Source organism: Oryzias melastigma, linkage group LG1 (genome assembly GCF_002922805.2).
Source record: "Oryzias melastigma strain HK-1 linkage group LG1, ASM292280v2, whole genome shotgun sequence".
Lineage (NCBI taxonomy): Eukaryota > Metazoa > Chordata > Actinopteri > Beloniformes > Adrianichthyidae > Oryzias > Oryzias melastigma.
The window spans coordinates 8,600,947-8,619,023 of record NC_050512.1 but is presented as its reverse complement, the minus strand read 5'-3'; the positions used below and the strand labels follow the sequence as shown (position 1 = coordinate 8,619,023).

Sequence of the window (18,077 nt, the reverse complement as noted above, 5' to 3'; positions counted from 1 at the left end):
ATTCAGAAGAAAATGTCCCTTAGACTCGACTTGCTAAGTCCAAATACCCTCAGTACTCCCTAATCTTCACTTGATACAAAAATATTTTGTGGTTATGATTTTTAAATTGTTTTTGCGTCGAGGGATTTATGTACAAGCGGTACAAACCCATTAAAGACCACATAGTGCTAGGATTATCCTGTTTTGAATTTTAACAAAATAAAAAAGTTCACAGACGCCAAATATGACATCACCAATATTTGATTTTAAAACCCCAAAATATGAACATTTTACAAGTACTGGTTTTGAATCTATTGTTTTCTGATGAGGAAAGCTTAGATGATTTATAATGAATACATTATTTTTTTAAATAAATCATTCAAACTCAATGCACTGTGGTCTATATTTGCCAATCTGAGTGTTGATCATTTTACCGTATATGAGAACTGGACTCCCCCTTGTGTTTCAAACAGGAAGTACCTGCTGGCTCCAATAAGCCAAAATCCCCAAAACTGCTATACAGCAAATACTTAGTCATTGTATTTATCACAATAACCATTGTTGCTCTAACATTTTCTTTTTTAACATGTTCTTGATACTTTTTTATTAACAAATTGACCAATCAGATGCCTCACAGAAAGTATGTGATGCCTGCTGGCCCCCCATGTCTGATGTTTGAAACATACAAGAGATTTTGGACCAATCGCTGCTTACTGTCGGTGTCCGACTGAAACATGGCGGCATCTGTGTCACACAAAAATTGTGACTGAATTGACTTAATTTTGTTGGCGTTGAAAGTAAATCATTTTTTCTGTGGGGCATAACCTTGTCAGTCCAGTTCTTGTATAGTCAATGGAGATGATGTGCAAAACCTGACCCATGTCCTCATGAAATGACTACAGTTAATATGCTTGCTCACCACCAGTCTTGTCTAAAAAGGATCGTAGTGCAGAAAGAACAAGTATGCGTTTGGTAATCATGGACGGACCAAAACTCTTGAGCAGAGCAACACAAACAGGAGCCAGATATCGTACAAATATTTTTATTTCTCCACCATGGATCCACAATGCAAAAACACACAACAATGACAAAGTAACTTCTGTTCAGGTGCGGCAGAATCAAGTCCCATCTACTTTCCCTGTAATGATGAGCTTTGTTAACTTCCCACAAAGGAAGCATTCTCTGCATTTGATGCTTTTCTGGCGCTGTCGTCAGTCCAGGCGCTGAATGAGCTTCTCTTCCATCATGCAGTAAAGGGCAATATGAGACAGGTCAGAGATGAAGACGTCACAGGCACGCCTGCTGACGCCCTGACAGCCCCGGAGGTCTAGCAGCACGAGAGAGGAGAGTCGCTTCAGAGAAGACAGACAGCCATCAGTCAGCTGGTTACAACCTGCACACAAAAACAAAAGGGCGTGGTAACATCTTTAGTCTCCTGATAACGTGGAGTCATCTTCCTCGTGTGTTCCAGTGGAACAAGCACTCTTGTTTGATTAACACTTAATGTTCTCTTAGAAACAGCAAGCAACCATGATCACCTGCCAGTGTGAGTTCGGTGAGATTATGGCGGCTATGGCTGCCAGCAGCTGCCAGCATGGTGATGCAGGAGTCCGTTATGTCCCTGCAGTGGGCCAGGTCCAGCCTTTGGAGCTGGGGCGTGTGGCGCTGCAGCAGCCTGAGTGTGGACTCGCTGACATCCAGGCCAGAGAGTCGCAGCGTCTCAATGTTCCTCAGCCTGCTCCGGGACGACTCCAGACCTGTGGATACATGCACGACGCTCAGTCGAGCTTTCTGCAGACACTCAAAGGTCCGAAACATGCAACTGAGCTACGTTTGACCAGATCAGTGGCCCTGTGGTAGAGTGTCTGCCCTGAAACTGGAAGGTCGGGAGTTCAAATCCAGGCTGAGTCATACCAAAGATTCTAAAGATGGGGCCCAGTGCTTCCCTGGTGACACTCAGCAGTAAGGGGTTGGATTAGAGGGTTAAACCACCATATAGTTCTCGAGTGCAGCTGTGTCTGCAGGTCACCGCTCCCCCAGGGCATGGGTCAAATGCGGAGAACAAATTTCACAAACTGCGGTGCGTGACAACTAATAGGACTTTAACTTTTAACTTCACACCACCCTCAGTATCACATGTTTAAATGGCCACTGTCATGAAAATTCCATGTAAAAGTGCATTTTGTGTAGCTAAGTTTCTATGAGAGTTTTCAGGTCCTATGTTTAAAACACTGCCAGTGAACACACATTTCCAGTTAAATCTGATCGAACTTTGACCAATCAGGGACTCGAATTCAGTAATGACATCTGGATGTTGCCAGCTGTTTGAAAATTGAGGAGAAATCAGTTGTTGTGGTTGTGCCTGGTTGGAATTCTATGACACCAAGTCTTTCGTGTATTGGAATAGAGCTTTGAAAGAAAAAAAGATTTGCACCAAATATCTTCTAATTGTAGGTGGTGGACATGTGCACAGCAGAAAAAAAAGAAGAAGCCCCTCCCTGCCTGTCCAGTGTGAACACCATGGTCTAAATGTGTGTTCAAGTACCTCAACAATCTGTGTGTACGTTGCTTCAGTCAATTTTCAACAAACCACTTGAACTTCTAAAAGTTTGTACAGTCTAGAAACTTTTAATCCCCTTTTACCAATAAGATAGTAGCGTCTCTACTAACCGGGAGGCGTGATGATTTCTTTCATTTGAGAATCTTTGATCCCGTCACACCAGCGAAGGTCCAGCAGTCTCAGCTGGGGAAGAGTGGGTGATACCAGAGCTGAAAGACAGGACCACGGCAGACCCGCCAGCCTCAGCTCTCGCAGACCTGGTGAACACAAGAGCCCCGTGAGGAGGTGCATGGAAGGAGAGAGCACGTACACCCGGCTATTGTCATACCTGGTAACCGGGTGAGCAAGCAATTCAGCTGCCTCCTGGCCATAGGCGTCCAAGAGAGATCCAAAGAAGTCGGCTGGCGTTTGACTATGCCGGCCAAGGCCTGGTTACTGAGTGGGCTACAGCGACTCACGTCGATGTGGTTCCACAGGCGTTTGTCACAAGTCCTGCAGAAGACGGCAAAGAAAGACATGTTAGAGGAGGTTGAGTTCTTAGAATCTATGCGAGTATGAGAGTAGAGTACGTACCATTTGTACCAGGCCTTGCAGACGGTCATGCAGGCCAGCAGCTCAGCTCTGCTCAGGTACATGAACACAGACAGCCAGACCTCCTTCTCGCCTCCTTTCTCACTGCCGACGTCTTTGAATGATGGCAGAGATAGCAGAGAGGAGGAGGACAGGGTGGACTGAGCCGGGGCGTCCTCCTCCTCTGAAGAGGAGGCCCACTGAGAGCAAACGGCTTTGTCTCTTTGGAGACCACGTAGACGGGGCCTGCAAGGCAACACAGGGGAGACACTCAAGCCTAATCAACTTTTTGATTTAGTAGTCCGTCACTATTTTACTTTTATCATACTTTTTGTTGCATCAAATTCATATTTTGGGACGGGTTTTTCAAGCTCTATCTAATTTGTTTTTGATGGGGGATGTACCTGCCGGGTCCTCTCGGGGCGGGGCTATCCGCTCTGAGCCGCAGCGGTTTCGACAGAGCAGCTTTCCTCTGTATGAAGCTCTGCTGCGATCCAGCCGACGTTCGCAGACCCAGAGCTGCTTCCAGCTTTGGAACAATGGAACCTGAACAGAAGAGTTATTTTAAGCCCTGTTTGGAAAGTTGTAATAAAGGTATATTAGATAGTATGGGCTCAAAATAAGGACATAAAGATTCACAACCGCAGATGCAAAGCAAAAAACTGCATGCGAGTTCCTAAAGTTGCTGTTGCAAAAAAATCTATCCCTGTCTTTACATGTCTTTCTGATTGGATGGCCACAAATCAAACCGACCAATCAAAGAGCAGGTGGTTTCCTGCCGTCCCGCCCTAAGCAATACCTTTTGCATGTCCTGTGAAACGACAGAAGCTAACAACGCTAGCAACTGTTGCTAAGGACTTTAAAGAAGGATGGACATGCAGAAGCTATTGCTTAGCAGACATTGAACTTTCATATTAAGGCGTGGGCTCCAAAATATTAACTTGGGGGCTGCCAATTTGACAACCCTGGTATAAACCTATAAAATAGTGTCTCTCACCTAAAATTTGAGTAGTAAGGTTTGTAAATCTAGTGTGACTTGTTCTGAAAGGAAACTCTTGAGTTGTAGTGGTTAGGATGTCGGTCTGGTCTTACCAGAATGCTTCTTGGTCTTGTGCGGCTGCTGCAGGGTGACGGTCAGGTAGGAGCCATTGAGCAGCTCATCGTTCAGGTCAGACACGAGGAGGACAGGCGGCTCTGGGTCTGAATCCCAGCGGTCTTCATCTCCCTCCTCGTCCCTGTCTTCATCTTCCACGGTGTCCATCTCGTCGTCCTCCGGATCAAAGTCCTGTCCTTCACTGTCATCGTCTTCGTCGTCCTCATAGTCCGTCCTTCGTCGCCTCCTGTGATGACGGTGAACTCGTTCTTTGTTTTCTTCACTGTCAACATCTTCCTCTTCCTCCTCCTCTTCTTCTTCTTCCTCCTCTTCATCGTCATCATCCTCGTCGTCTTCATCATCTTCTTCGGATTCGTCGGAATCATCCCCTCTGCGCTGCATCCTAGAACCTCCTCGTAGCCTCACCCCTCTCCCCCTGCGCCCCATCTCCCTCCCGCCTGCTCCTCTCCTGAGTTTGAGGAGGTTGCTGGAGCCGGCCAATCCTCTGCCGCCTCTGTGGGAGGAGCCTCCTCTCAGCAGGCCTCTCTTGTAGCCTCCGAAGGCCCTTCTGGAGGACTGGCTTCCACCGTGAGTAGACAGCATCATCCTCCTCCTTTGAGATGCTGCAGAGAACACAACAAACATGAGAACACAACACTCCTCAGCCTGAAAATGTTTGTCAGTACTGACGGTCATCGTCGTCGTCGCTGGCCGAGTCTTCGCCGTCACGGCTGTGCAGTTGCTGTCTGTAAATCTTGGCCATACGAGCGTCCAGCAGGGAGGAAGCTTTTCTCTTCTGGAGTAATAGTAAAAGAAAACAAATGTGTAAACATTGCATATTTAAAGGGATATAATGAAGACGTGTTGGAGAACAGAAAGAAACACTCACCCCTAAAATACCATCGCTCCTCTCTTCCTTACACTTCAAAAGAATAAAGAAATCAAGGTTCAGATGACCACACGATTCAAAAACCAAAGACACGCACACGGTGCTTTGGAGAGTTTCTTGGATCTGTCATCACATTCAGCTAAGCATCATCGTCCTCTACTGCAAATCTGCTCCACCTAAACCAGGGGTCTGGGGGCCATATGCCGCCCGATATACAGTTTAATCTGGAATAAATTATATTGATAATCCTTAATAATGTCTTGTTTTCCCTGTTATTTTGACATCTCCACATAGATGATGCACTATAAATACATTTTTCCTTTGTTTAGGTGCGGAAAGTTATTTTGTGCTGTTGGAAAATTTGTTGTTTTTCTGACATTTGTGTGGGTTTTTTAAGTCAGTAATTTTTCCAATCATTCTAACACCACAAATCTACTTTTTTCCAGAAGGAAATAAACCAATAGATGCAATTAGCTCTAAAATAGACATAGTTTTAGAATAAAAACTATAAATTGTTGCTTTAAAATACATATATATTTTAGTTTTCAACCAATATTAAAACACATTTTTCTTGAGGTGGATTACTAAAACACTCCACATATCTGCTCCTGATCTGGCCCTTCTGTCAAATTTTAGAACCCCTTGTGGCCCACGTTTGCCCACCCCAAACCTAAACACTAATGTCTGCACTGTCGACTGTAAGAAAACTGGACTGGACAAAGACTGGAAGTCTTTGCGAAACAACAGTGGACCACAATGCAGTGTTTGAACCATTTTTGCAAAAAAAAAAAAAAATAAATAAAAAAAAAAAAGTGTATGTAATTTCATCATCATCAACATTTTTAACACCAAAACACAGTGGAGTCATCAACAGACATCGTAAAATCCTCGTATTGATTAGATTTTCACTTTGTGTATTTGATAGTCATACTTGCCATTTAAAAAGTAGAGCAGTGAACATGCTGTCCGAATTTCTTTTTAAAATCCAGGGCACAAGATAGTCCTGCACTATATAGTTAGTTAGGGATTGGGGTGAGAATTCGAAAATAGGAGTGTGGCTTTACAATAAACTCACTCCTGTTTGGCGAGAATGGTTTAAATAGTAACTAGGGGTGTGACAGCTAATCGACTTAATCAATGAATCAATTATATTCCTACGATCTTTGTTTTGTAGTCCTCCGTTTGAAAATAGTGGTGAATAGTGGCAAATGTTGGGCTGCGATCCATGCAGGGTGTACCCCCACCACGCCCAATAGAAGTTGGGATAGGCTCCAGCAACACCCCAACTCCGAAATGGATTCAGAAAATGAATTGATGATTATAGTAAACTCTTCAATTCACTGATGAAAACACAAATACATTGATTTAACACCCCAAGTGTTAGGTTTGTTTCTGTACCTCCTGCTCAGTGATCCCCTGGACACACTTTGGACATTCCCAGCAACTGGGCAGGTCTCTGTTTACCACTCCTTCACCCTGGATCTGACACAAAAAGACAGAAGAGTGTTAGACAACTGAACAAGAACCAACAAAAAATAAACAGAACGTATGTAAAAACTTTCAAAGTCACTGTTCCACATTAAGCACATCAGAGTTCCACAACATTTAAAGATTTTAAAGAACTGACGAATTTGCTGCGTTAGGAGATCATATTTACTGAAATCTAAAGCTATTCCAATCAAAAACATCCTCATAGGTCAAGTTACATTTGAACATAGGACCGTTATTTTGTAGCAGCTTCAAAATTCTTGCATTCATCAAATTTTGGGGGAGTTTCTGCTTGATTTTTTTGCAGGATATCAGAGTATCTTCCCAGAGCTGCTGTTTGAATGTGAACTGCCTGCACCCTCAGAGATGTTTGGCTTGAGGATGAAAATGTTCCATCAGAAACTCCACATTCTTTTCAAACCATCAGGAACTCTACAGGGACAAAACCAGCTCTCTCCCCATGACTCCAGCCCAAACCATGACTCCACCACCTCCTTGCTGACGCCACAGCCTTGTTGGGACATGGTAGCCATCCGCTACTCCATCTATCTGGACCATTTAGGTTGCACAATACTGTTTCAAAATGAGTCTTCATGTCTGTCTGGACCACTGCAGCCGTTTCTGCTCGTTTATGTAGGTTTACATAGAACTATAGCCTCCAGAGAATCCTAACTTTGACGTTCGTGGGGCACCAGCAGCTTCAAACATGTGCTGCTCCTTTGTAAAGGTATTTTAGCATCTGCTCTCTTAATCTGACAGAAACTTTCCTCATTCTGCCTTTATCTGGACAAACCCGTGAGTCCTAATCAGCCACTAACCTCTAAATAGTATTATGATTGAGTTCTTGTGAACACACTGTATTCATCATCCATTTCTGTAGTAGCTACCTTTATTGTTCTGTGTTTTTCCACATTGCATTTTGTGCCTTTCCAATAGCAGGAAGTCATTAGTAGACCCATTCCAATTAGTTAAATGTCAAAAAGTATTCCATGCGTTCTGTCTTCCAAGTTGATTCAATTTAAAGAGATGGAATCTCCTGCTGAGCATCAGTAAAACTGAATCCAGGGTGCTCCTCCACTGATCATGGTTGGGTTTCTGTACCGTGAGGCAGGCAGGATGGACGATCTGTGCACAGTTGGAGCATTCCATCAGGGTGAGGGCCGGGTCTCCAGCCTCCTCCTGGTTGGGCTCCTTGCAGATCTCACAAACTGCAGACAAAGGCAGGCCCGGCTGGACCAGGTGGAGCCATTAAAAGCCAGCAATGCACGATATTTATGCACACACCCCCCCTATTATAACTACATCAATAAGCATAGGAACAGCCCATAGTAAAAAGTCAGAAGTAAGGGGAACAAAATTAACAGATAAAGCGACAACTACAGTAGTGGTTTGTAGAGTGAACTTACAGACAGACACTGTCGCAGCACACAGGTCTGCTTCAGCTTCCCCGGACCTCCAAACTTCTTCATGTCTCTGCAGAAGTTGCAGTCTCCACATTCGGTCCTCATGCAGGCCTCACAGCGCTTACACCTGCAGCCCGCCCACGTCACAACAAACAACCATGAGATACGCACCGTAACACATACACAGATGTTCCAGTACATTACCTGACTCTGCGTCGCCTCAGCACAGACATGGAGGACGCCGGCTTCTGTGGTCTCTGGATGATGGGGGTAGAGGCCAGTTTGGGCCGAATGGGCGGAGATGGAGCAGGTGGGGGCTGATACCACGAGGGCTGGTGGAAAGGAGCCGGCCAATCAGGTGTCAAGAAATTCAAATCAACACATTTCAATGTCAAAGGCAAGAACAACATGAGATATAGAATTGAAAAAATAGAATCATTAAACACAGTTTGGACCAGAACTGCTTTTTAAATTGTTTTTGGAAACTTATATTTATAAGTTTTAATATTTACATTTCTACTAGTCAACATTTGACTCCAATCATCTTTCAATCTATTTTCAAAACGTCCCCAGTGGTCTTTTATTTTTTTTTAAAAAGTCATTTTCTTAGCATTGTTTCTGTAGAAATTGACTTCTGAGTTGTGGGCGGGACTACTGGCACAAAGCAACCCCGCCCCACTTCCCCTCCCTCTTGCTGACAACTCAGAGGGAATGTATTTTCTACAACACAAATACGAACTTTATCAAACATTTTTTTATATATATCCGCCTGCATGAGAAAAATGCCACAAGGACATGTTCAAAAACACCACAAACATCTTTTTCATCAGAAGGAACATTAAAACTTCAGTCTTTCCCACTAAATACCAACCTGAAAATCTAGACACTCATCTGTAGTGTGTGAAATAGTTTTAGATTAAATTTAGGAATAGGAGTTCATTTGCAAAACCTCAACTCAAGATCTGAGCAAAGATTTTTTCTTTAACATCATAGAAGATGAGGTGGTTAAATGAAAACAGACTGCTAATAATTGTGGGTAATCAAAAAATTAATAGAACAAGTTTAACACCAAAATAATGGTTAGTTCTAACCCTAATGTGAAGATAAAATAGTTATATTCTAAATTCCTGTTTGGTGTTCGTGAAGTGACGTTCCAACCGCCTTCAACAATCACGAGACCACTTCCAATAAAAAGTCTACATAAATGTGTGTTTTGGGCTTCGGCATTCAAAACGCTCATGTTCACGCATCCCTACGCAAGTTTCTACAACAGTTTTTTGGGCTCCACATTAACGCGTGCTGCCAGTTAGATCAAGCTGAATTTTGGCCAATCAGGGACTCGGATTTTGATTGCGACGTTGGCAGTGCAAACTGTTTGACAATTGATCATGGAGGAGAAATTAGTAATTGTGATTTGTGCTTGGCTGGAATTATATGACACCCAGTTTTTCATACAACAGCTTTGACAATTCACATCAAGCCTCTTCCAGTTGTAGGTGGCGGACGTGCGCTAGTATCAGGCGGCGACTGCCTAGTGTGAACACCATGAATACCCTACACATACCCGTCTGACAGTGCACAGAGAGGGTAACTTACCCTCTTTGGCCAGGTGATGATTGGCTTTCCCGTGTAGGACAAATTAGGGTCATCACTGGCATGTTCGTTTAGCAGCATCTGCAGAAAAGCAGCAACAACAGTAAAATGCAGGATGGGATGCCGGTTAGTCAGTCCATCCTCAGAATAGGTGGGCACCTTGATGTGAGTAACGAGCGCAGACGCATTCTGAATCCCAGCTGGAATGCACTTCTTGTTGGAGGGGAGTGTCTCTAGTTTACCCAGGAGGTTCCACAATCCCTCCAACTCCAAAGGAGTCAAGAGAAATTTGCTGTTTCCCAACGATTCCTGGTCCTTGCTGCCACTCGGCTCCTGTTCACTTGATCCAGATGGGCTCTTCTTGAGACCTAACAAAACGCAGGGCAACTCATTATTATAATCTTCCAGACTGATTGATTTATCATCAATAAACTCAAACACTTATAGACAACAGCATTGCTACTGATTCCTTCTTTAGTTCAGGAGTGAAGTTAACTCAGTGAACTCAGAGGCATTTGTTGCTCCCAGTAAACTGACAACGGTTTGCAGAATAAAGTAATAAAATGTGACAGGTGTAAAAGTGAAGACCAAGAAGGCACTGAAGAAGCAAACCAATTTAAAATTAACCAAAAGTTAATTTCATACTAATTTATTATACTAAAAAATAAGTTAATGTATCAGTAGATTTTTTATTGAATCACAGAAAAAAAAAAGTTGTGAAAAAAAATTACTGTCCTAATTCATTTGACTCATACTACATACAACAAAAGGATCAGATAATGGTTTGACCATTTATAGTAGATGTCTCTCTGTTTTATTGAAAGCAGGGATAATTCATAAACACAGAAAACAAAAAAAAACTTTAAATAAAGAGGTGCTGAGATTGACTGTATACATACTAGGGGTGTAAGAAAATATCGGTTCTGTGAAATATCGTGATACTTCATCTGTATTTATTTAAAATGCGGCCAAGACAATATTTATTTCGAAGCAAATGTGCAGTTCAGCATCTTACTTTTCCACTAAAACCCCCGACCAGTAGTCGACAGCACAACACACCAAGCCTCTTCGAACAGCTCTACACCGCACCAAAACAACAACAAGATCTCAGGAGAACCAGCTTGTGATAGATGTGAACCCAACGTGAACTCCGAGTCTTGCAGTTGTTGGTACTACATAGTGGAGTGAGACACATACAACTCTGTTTTAACTAAGGATGACTACTGAAGCAAAAAGCTGTGCCAAGTTTTACCGGCACCTTCTAAGAACACAGATTTTGGTGCGTCATGGAAAAACGAGTATCAGTGTGCACCCCGCAGAGCTTTAGTCAAAATGCTGAAGAAGAAGCGAGTGAAAGATCTGCTGAATTTCACAGCAAAACATTCTAATTCAGCGACCCGATAGAGTTATGTGCAAAATGCTCTGAATGAAGGCCGACATCGGGACGATGAGAGGTGAAACCCGTGTTTACTTCAACATGTGAGAAAACAGAAAATCAGTCCTGCAGTTCGGGCTGTAAGGAAGAATTAAATAAAGCATCTTAGCCGCATTCAGGCGATGTCCATCCTCCTGTCTCACTGCTTCACGCTGAAATGTTTTAAGAAAGCGCTGTTCAGGCAGTTTAACGGTTTAACAACTACCAGTTCGGCTACATTTAGCAGTGTTGGAAATAAGCAGCACTTTTTTTTTTTTAACTATACATATTGAACACTATGCGTTAAGGCCCATACATTCTCTGTGTTTTTTTTTTCCTATGCTGAGTAAGAATCAGACAACGTTGAATATTGAAAAAGTCTTTCTTAAATTATTGAAAGAAAAGCAGCATGAATTTGCTTGGTTAAAAGTAACTTGTATATGGGATACAGTTGCAGTGCTTAGTGTTCCTTTCATTAAAACGAATTTATTTTACAGTTTTAATTATGTGAAAGGTGTATTCATATTCTGATAGTGTTTGCTAAGTGATTAAAAAAAAGTAAAATATTGTTTCTAGTACAGGCATGAGATATATCATATGTATCTTTTGTATCGCGATACGCATCATATCACCAGACTCTGGGCGATACACACCCCTATACGTACCAATGCTCAGGGAGTGTTTCTGAAACTCGGGTGTGAGGTAGGAAGTCCGAGTCAGGCTGTAGACGTAACGTTCCAACACGTACCAGCACATTTCATAAAAGAAGGGATAGCGGAACTTGACTGGAACCTGTGGTGAACAGAAAAACACACCAAGTAAAAACACACGGTTATGAGAAAAAAAAAATTTAAATGTTGACGTGCATGTAAAAACAGAGTGAAAACTCAAATAGTTCACAAAAATACACTTCTTGGAGTTATCATTGATAACAAATTACTTCTCACTCTCTTTCAGATATTTGTTGTATTCTTTATCCTACTTTTTTGTCCCAAGAGGTACAAGTCAGAAATAAAATATTATCATCATCATAGAACCAGATGAAGCGTGTAGAGTTACCCGTGTTCTGTCCTCGATGCTGCAAATGTTCAGCTGCATGGGAATGTTAAAGCTGTGCAAAAAGTTTCCTCCAAACACCATGGAATCCACTGGAGTATAGACGGCATGAATCCAACCTACGAATGCAGCAGTGGGATGTAAGAAAATATCGATTCAGTGAAATATCGCGATACTTTATTTAGCAATACTTGTTTCAATTTAAAATACTCCAAAGGCAATATTTAAAAGAAAACATAATTCAGTCTTACTTTTGTTTTCCACTTAAATATTTCCTAAATTACCAAAATAAAAAAGCACTATGAATGTGCTCGTCAGGTACTGTCTTGGAATATATCAGAATATGTATTGTGATATATATAGTATCGCATCGGCAAACTCTTGCCATACACACCCCATACATTAGTGTTTCGTGTGTTCAGAGACTCATGCTTCCCAATACCTGACGGAATGATGAAGGTCCAGCCCTGTTTCAGCTCGATCCTCTGACAATCTGATGCCCGGTCCCCCAAAAAGATGTCTCCCTGCTTCCCGGACAAGACCCAGTTCTCATACAGCTCCAAGTTGGGATGGGTGGGCGGGATCAGCCAAAACACCTGAAGCACACAGTTATGGTTCAGGCTCTAGCAGAGTGACTGTTGGAGCCCTTCAGAGGAAAGCCTGCATACCTTGCTCCCCCTTAATATGTGGTACCAGACTGAGGTGCCCCCAAAATCAATGTGGAAGTCAGTGTAGCAGCCCTGGACGCTCATCAGACAGTACCTGGGCACAAAAATGAGAAACTTTAGTTCAGACACCTCTGGTTTACACTCCTTACTTTATTTAACATAACTGCAGTCAAACAAGATGCTTTGTATTAAAGTTTAAATCCTTAAAACAGATAATGCAGCCCGTCTGAACCTTACTTTTGAACTTTGGGATACTGCATATCGTTGATGGAGTTTGTAGAGTCTCTCTGCCTCTCTTTTAGATGACGAGGCCACATATTGTCCACCCAGTCAATAAGATCCACCTAGAACGCAAACACACAAAAATGGAAGGACGGAAAATTGTCAACAGCGGGCCAGAATAGAGGTTTGGTTGTGAATGAAAAGTAACTGAGGTACCTACAGTGTTAGGTCTCTGGACGAGGCTGTCCAGCTTGGTGTGGCTGAACTCCAGACTGATGACATTATACAGTTTATCTCTCTGGGATGGAGGGGTCTCATAGTACCGCGTCCACTGGGCCATGGACATCTCGGTGCCCTTTTGGGTGCTCACATCCATCACGTCAATCATACGTCTGCTACCTGGATAGTTTAGATGGGAGTTTTGAAGTGTGGAGCTTATCAAAGTGACTAAACATGGGCAGAAATCTTCTAAAGGTCAATTTACCTCATGCTCTACCAAATGTATTTTATTTCACAAGGCTTCAGGGTGAATTACCTATTGTCTACTATAGCTAAGCCAGAAGTCCCCAACCTTTAGGCCATGAACCAGTGGGGTATGTAGCCCATTTGCTGTTGTTCATGTGAAATATTTGCCCCTAAAAATCCAAATCTCCAAGCAATTGTCGCACAAAATACCACTGCTTAAAGACCCTGCAATGAAGAAGATGTTTTTGGAGTTTTAACATGTTCTACTTGTGACATAAATGAAAAAATTCAGCTCAAATTGTATTCGTTACATAGAAAATATGCTGGGGGGGAGGGCACAAGCTCCCTGCTGAATCCATTAATGTCCTCATTTTCCTCATCCAAGTTGGCATCTGTCTCAAAATGTGTACAGTTAGATAGCTCCAATATTGCTCGCCGTTTTTGTTGCACCGGTAGTGTTTGGTTTCCTGTGAGCTAGCGGGAGAGTGTGTAAACAAAGAGCTTTCAGCAACAGTGAGGGGAAGCGGGTGTGGGCTCGCTTCACGCCAACAATCACACCCACAACTTAGAGGTGAATTTCTAACAAACTCCTGCCGCTCTGCCAAAACTATGTCCTCGAAAACGACACAAGGTTTTTTTACTTTGCCTAAAAAATTGCATAATTATGAATAAAAGACCTCTGGGAACACTTTTACAATAGATCAGAAGATGATTGGAGTGGGTCTTTAAGGGGTAACCAAACCCTAAATCCACTTTTTTTTGGCTGTTGACCTCTATAAATGGGGGTTGTTGTCGTTTAATTTGTGGAATTAGAGTCAAAAAGGTTGAAACAAGGTATTACCGTTGAACTTTGTGATTGGTCAACTGGTGTAAGTCTATGAAGTTTCACGTAATCATGCTCTGAGCTCCAGTATAAGCTGAGAGACTAATCTACATAGTTGCACACTGATAATTAAATATCTACAAACACAGCCATGCAGTTACCGTACCTACAAACAGCTTTACATCGTTGACACTGAAGTCCAAGTCGGGCATCCTGAAGAGCCGCAAGAAGTGAACATGTATTAACTGTATGCTCTTTAGACCAAATACAAGACAAAATACTCAAGCTTAAGGTTGATGAAAGCAAGCAGCAGCTTCACTGTGGACTAAGACAACGAGCATACCTGAGTCCCAGACCTGCAGGCTTCTCAAAAACAATGGGTTCCCTCAGGCCTCCCCTCTGAACATACTCATAAGAAAAGTCTGAAAGATACACAATAATACAACAACTTCTTACTTTGCATGCAAGAACTCAAATTACACAAGTGTTTATATACCCACAGTACAAAAAAGCCTAATTTATACAGTGAATTCCTTTTTATTCTTGGTAGACCTACCTTTACCCTCCATGCGCTGAATTTTCTCCGAACCAAACCTCTGACTGGTGACCTTTTCTTCCAAGTCAAACATTCTCCTTCCATCGATCTCCTCGTCTGAAATGCCATCATCGTGGTAACGACGTCGGGTTCCCGCTCGCTGTGAGGAGGAAGTGGTGGAGAAATTCATCAAACAGGTCAGAATGAGTAGAAATTAAGCTTATACTTGCTGCTTAAAAGCCATGTCCTCAAATGTTATTTCAGTTCTTTAGAAATCGGCAATTCAAATCATTGATTGTATATGAGAACTGGACTGAGTGAATGTGACGTCACCCATAGAAAATGCCTTGTTTCTGGTTCCAAAAAATTAAGTAAATACAGTCACCATTTATTTGAGATAGCGGTTGCTGCCGTGTTGTAACCAGACAAAGTCGTAAGCAGTGATTACCCAAATTGGCCTGAGCCAATGTTTTTATGGCAACCATTTTTGCCATTTAGGAGTGAGCTTGTTAGAAGTCTACACCCTTTCAGCTGGAAGTAGGCTATATGAACCTACATGAACAACAACCTTGTATCTTATCCGGGCTGGGAACCGCCACAGGGAGACCCAGACTTAGGAACCCTCACTAAGGACATTTCTCACATACAGTCAATGGGGTCAACTCTGAAAAAGTCTTTATTGCTCAAAGGTTCAAAGCCCATTGGCTATCAGGGCATGTAAAATTAGGGTCAACCGTTGACTGTATATGAGAACGGGACTAAGTGACCCCCTCATATTCCAAACAGGAAGTACCCGCTGGATCAGAGAAGCCAAAATTCCATAGACTTCTATAGGGAAATGAACAGCTATTACTCATTCTATTCATTAGAAGAACCACTCTCACTCCACTACTTCGACATGTTTTTGCTAATCCAATTTTTTCATGACATCTTCCCTGTAGTGCAAATGATTCAAGTTATTAACTGGCCAATCCGATGGCACAGCAAAGGTTTGGGGTCTCACGACAAACATTCAAAATGTTTTACAGATTTTGTGTAGCGTGCCATTAAGTGGTAGGGATGTGGAGTTTCAACAAGCTCACTCCTGATTGGTGAGAATGGTTGCCATAGTACTTTGACTCAGACCAATTACCGCTTACTGACAAAGACTATGTTTGAATTCCTTCACAACTTACTACATAGTCCATTCCCCATTTTATAGTGCAGTCCCATCCAAAATTCCAAAATCAAGTTCCCTAGAACTTTCCCAGAAGTCTTTGCGAAAAAGTAGCTGCATTAATGCTCACCACATTGGTGAATATAGACCAGAATGCAAAGCAATTGAACAACAAAGAAATGTGTTTAAATGTAATTTTGTAATAAACATCAATATTTTCATCATCAGAACACAGTGGATTCATAAATAAATGTAAAATGTTCGTTTTTATTTGATTTTCAGTTCATGAAATTGGTGACGACATACTTGCCATTTAAAAAAAAAAAAAAAAGTAGTGAACACGGTATCCGAATTGCTTTTAAAATCCAGGGCACTAACAAGATAGTCCTACACTACATCCTTTTTTTTTTGTAGTTAAGCATTAGAATGTGAATTCACACATAGCCATTGTCTGGTTCCAACATGGCGACATCCACATTGGGAAGAAATGGCGCCTTAATTTACTTCATTTCGCTGAAACTGGAAGTAAGCCATTTTCTATGAGTGATTGTTCACCTTTCAGCCTATCCCTCATGGGGTCACCACTGCCAATCTGCTTTCACTGATTTGCACATTTAGTTTTGGCAGAGATTTTTTCCACCAGATGAATTTCCAGACAACGCTGTATTTTACCCGGGCTTGGGACCTGCGCAGGCAGATCCACACTTGGACACACTCAAGTTCGCACATATAGTCAATGGGGTCAACTCAAAAAAAAAAAAAAAAAAATCCTAATTGAAAGCGTAAATTGATGATGAAAACAGAGGGAGCAACGAAAAACAAAAGCTAAAAATACAAAACAACAGCTAATTTAAGAAAAAAAATCCCAGTTGTTTACAGTTTTTGGTTTATAGTATTTCTTTACCTATTTTTCACTTCTTCAAATTTTGTAATTCAATTGTCTAGATTAGAATTAGTATTTTGGAGCTTAAACCTTTTTTCAAAATGTCATTATTTTAACTTTTAATGTCTATGTTTACATTTTTTTTTTAATTTGCTGTCATTTTTTTTTCTCTCCTCCACTGTAAACTGGTCCTAAATTAACCCCATACCATCCTTACCCCTTTGAGATATTACTTACCAATCTGGTGCTATACCGGGGCTGGAATTCATCCATTCTCAGAGGTAACGGAATGCAAACATAAACTCACTGGTTAAATCCGCGCTAACCACATAGTTTAATGGAATATATTCGATAGTTGTCACACATAATGGAGCTCCACCGAACCTTCTTAAAAGCTGCTCAGTTCATTTAAAATCTACATTAGTGACAACAATATACAAGTAAAAATAAACAGCTCACGGTTAAAGTGAGTCTTCCGAGCCTCAAAAAGAAAAAAAACTAGTAACTACATCGCGTAATAAGCACTAAACTTAATTCCGTGCCCCCGTTTTTTAAAAGATTAAATTCTATTTTGTTGTTTAAAACGCCTAACAATTTATATTCCGAGAGTATACAATCCAGTTCTTGTAATGAAGCAGGTTTAACATCCGAAGAAAGCCGCCATTTTCAGTTCTTTACAAAACAATGCAGAGACTTGCCCAAAAATGTCCCTCGAACCAATCACAATGAGAGCCGCGCGTCGCTCACTGGGCTACTGTTCCATCAATAAGAAAAAAACCGCACGCGCGAAACGTGATTGGACGAGAAGCTCTGTGTAGGCGGAAATGATTGAACGATAAACCAATACGCAGCACCTTGACAAAACAACCGCAAATCTCATTGGTTGACTTACCTCGAGGCTCTCTCCTATTCGGTGAACACAATGTCAATCATAACAAGTAGCCAGTCACAGAACAAAACGCAGCACGGGCTTGTGTTACGCTAATGAAAATGAGGAAGAGACGGCTCATAAATGAACCAAATCTTTCTTACGGTTTAAGTATTACAGCGCTTACCCCCATAATGAGTGATATAGGTCCACTTTGACTTAGCGGCAGTGCTCAAATCACTGAAAACCTCCCATTGGAATCGGCGCCTCTGTGAGAACACACGCCACGGCCACACGCTCTCACTTCACCTCAACAAGAGAGGAGGGCTGGCCCATATATGGAAGTCAATGTGAAAGGTGTTCGCGGCTCCGATTGGCTAATAAACGTCGACTGGCTCCTGTGATTGGTGGA

General features: G+C 42.0%; 1 protein-coding gene across 2 annotated transcripts; it reads right to left on the bottom strand.

The window, feature by feature from the left end:
- Window positions 1–1,005: 1,005 nt before the first annotated feature.
- On the bottom strand, window positions 1,006–18,002 carry kdm2aa (lysine (K)-specific demethylase 2Aa). 2 transcript variants are annotated; one of them, XM_024259757.2, is made up of 25 exons: window positions 17,853–18,002; window positions 14,780–14,918; window positions 14,567–14,645; window positions 14,390–14,436; window positions 13,156–13,334; window positions 12,951–13,057; window positions 12,714–12,807; window positions 12,488–12,641; window positions 12,049–12,164; window positions 11,655–11,781; window positions 9,735–9,943; window positions 9,579–9,656; window positions 8,187–8,314; window positions 7,986–8,109; window positions 7,681–7,809; window positions 6,490–6,573; window positions 5,092–5,124; window positions 4,893–4,998; window positions 4,202–4,825; window positions 3,514–3,655; window positions 3,113–3,355; window positions 2,868–3,031; window positions 2,650–2,796; window positions 1,518–1,736; window positions 1,006–1,372 (listed from the first exon to the last, which is right to left on the bottom strand). In XM_024259757.2, exons 1-25 carry the CDS (start codon window positions 17,856–17,858, stop codon window positions 1,191–1,193), a joined length of 3,660 nt encoding a protein of 1,219 aa, XP_024115525.1. In that variant the 5' UTR covers window positions 17,859–18,002; the 3' UTR covers window positions 1,006–1,190. The 2 variants fall into 2 exon arrangements, with proteins under 2 accessions (XP_024115525.1, XP_024115524.1); XM_024259756.2 differs by lacking the exon at window positions 17,853–18,002 and adding an exon at window positions 17,035–17,557.
- Between the last annotated feature and the right edge of the window lie 75 nt (window positions 18,003–18,077).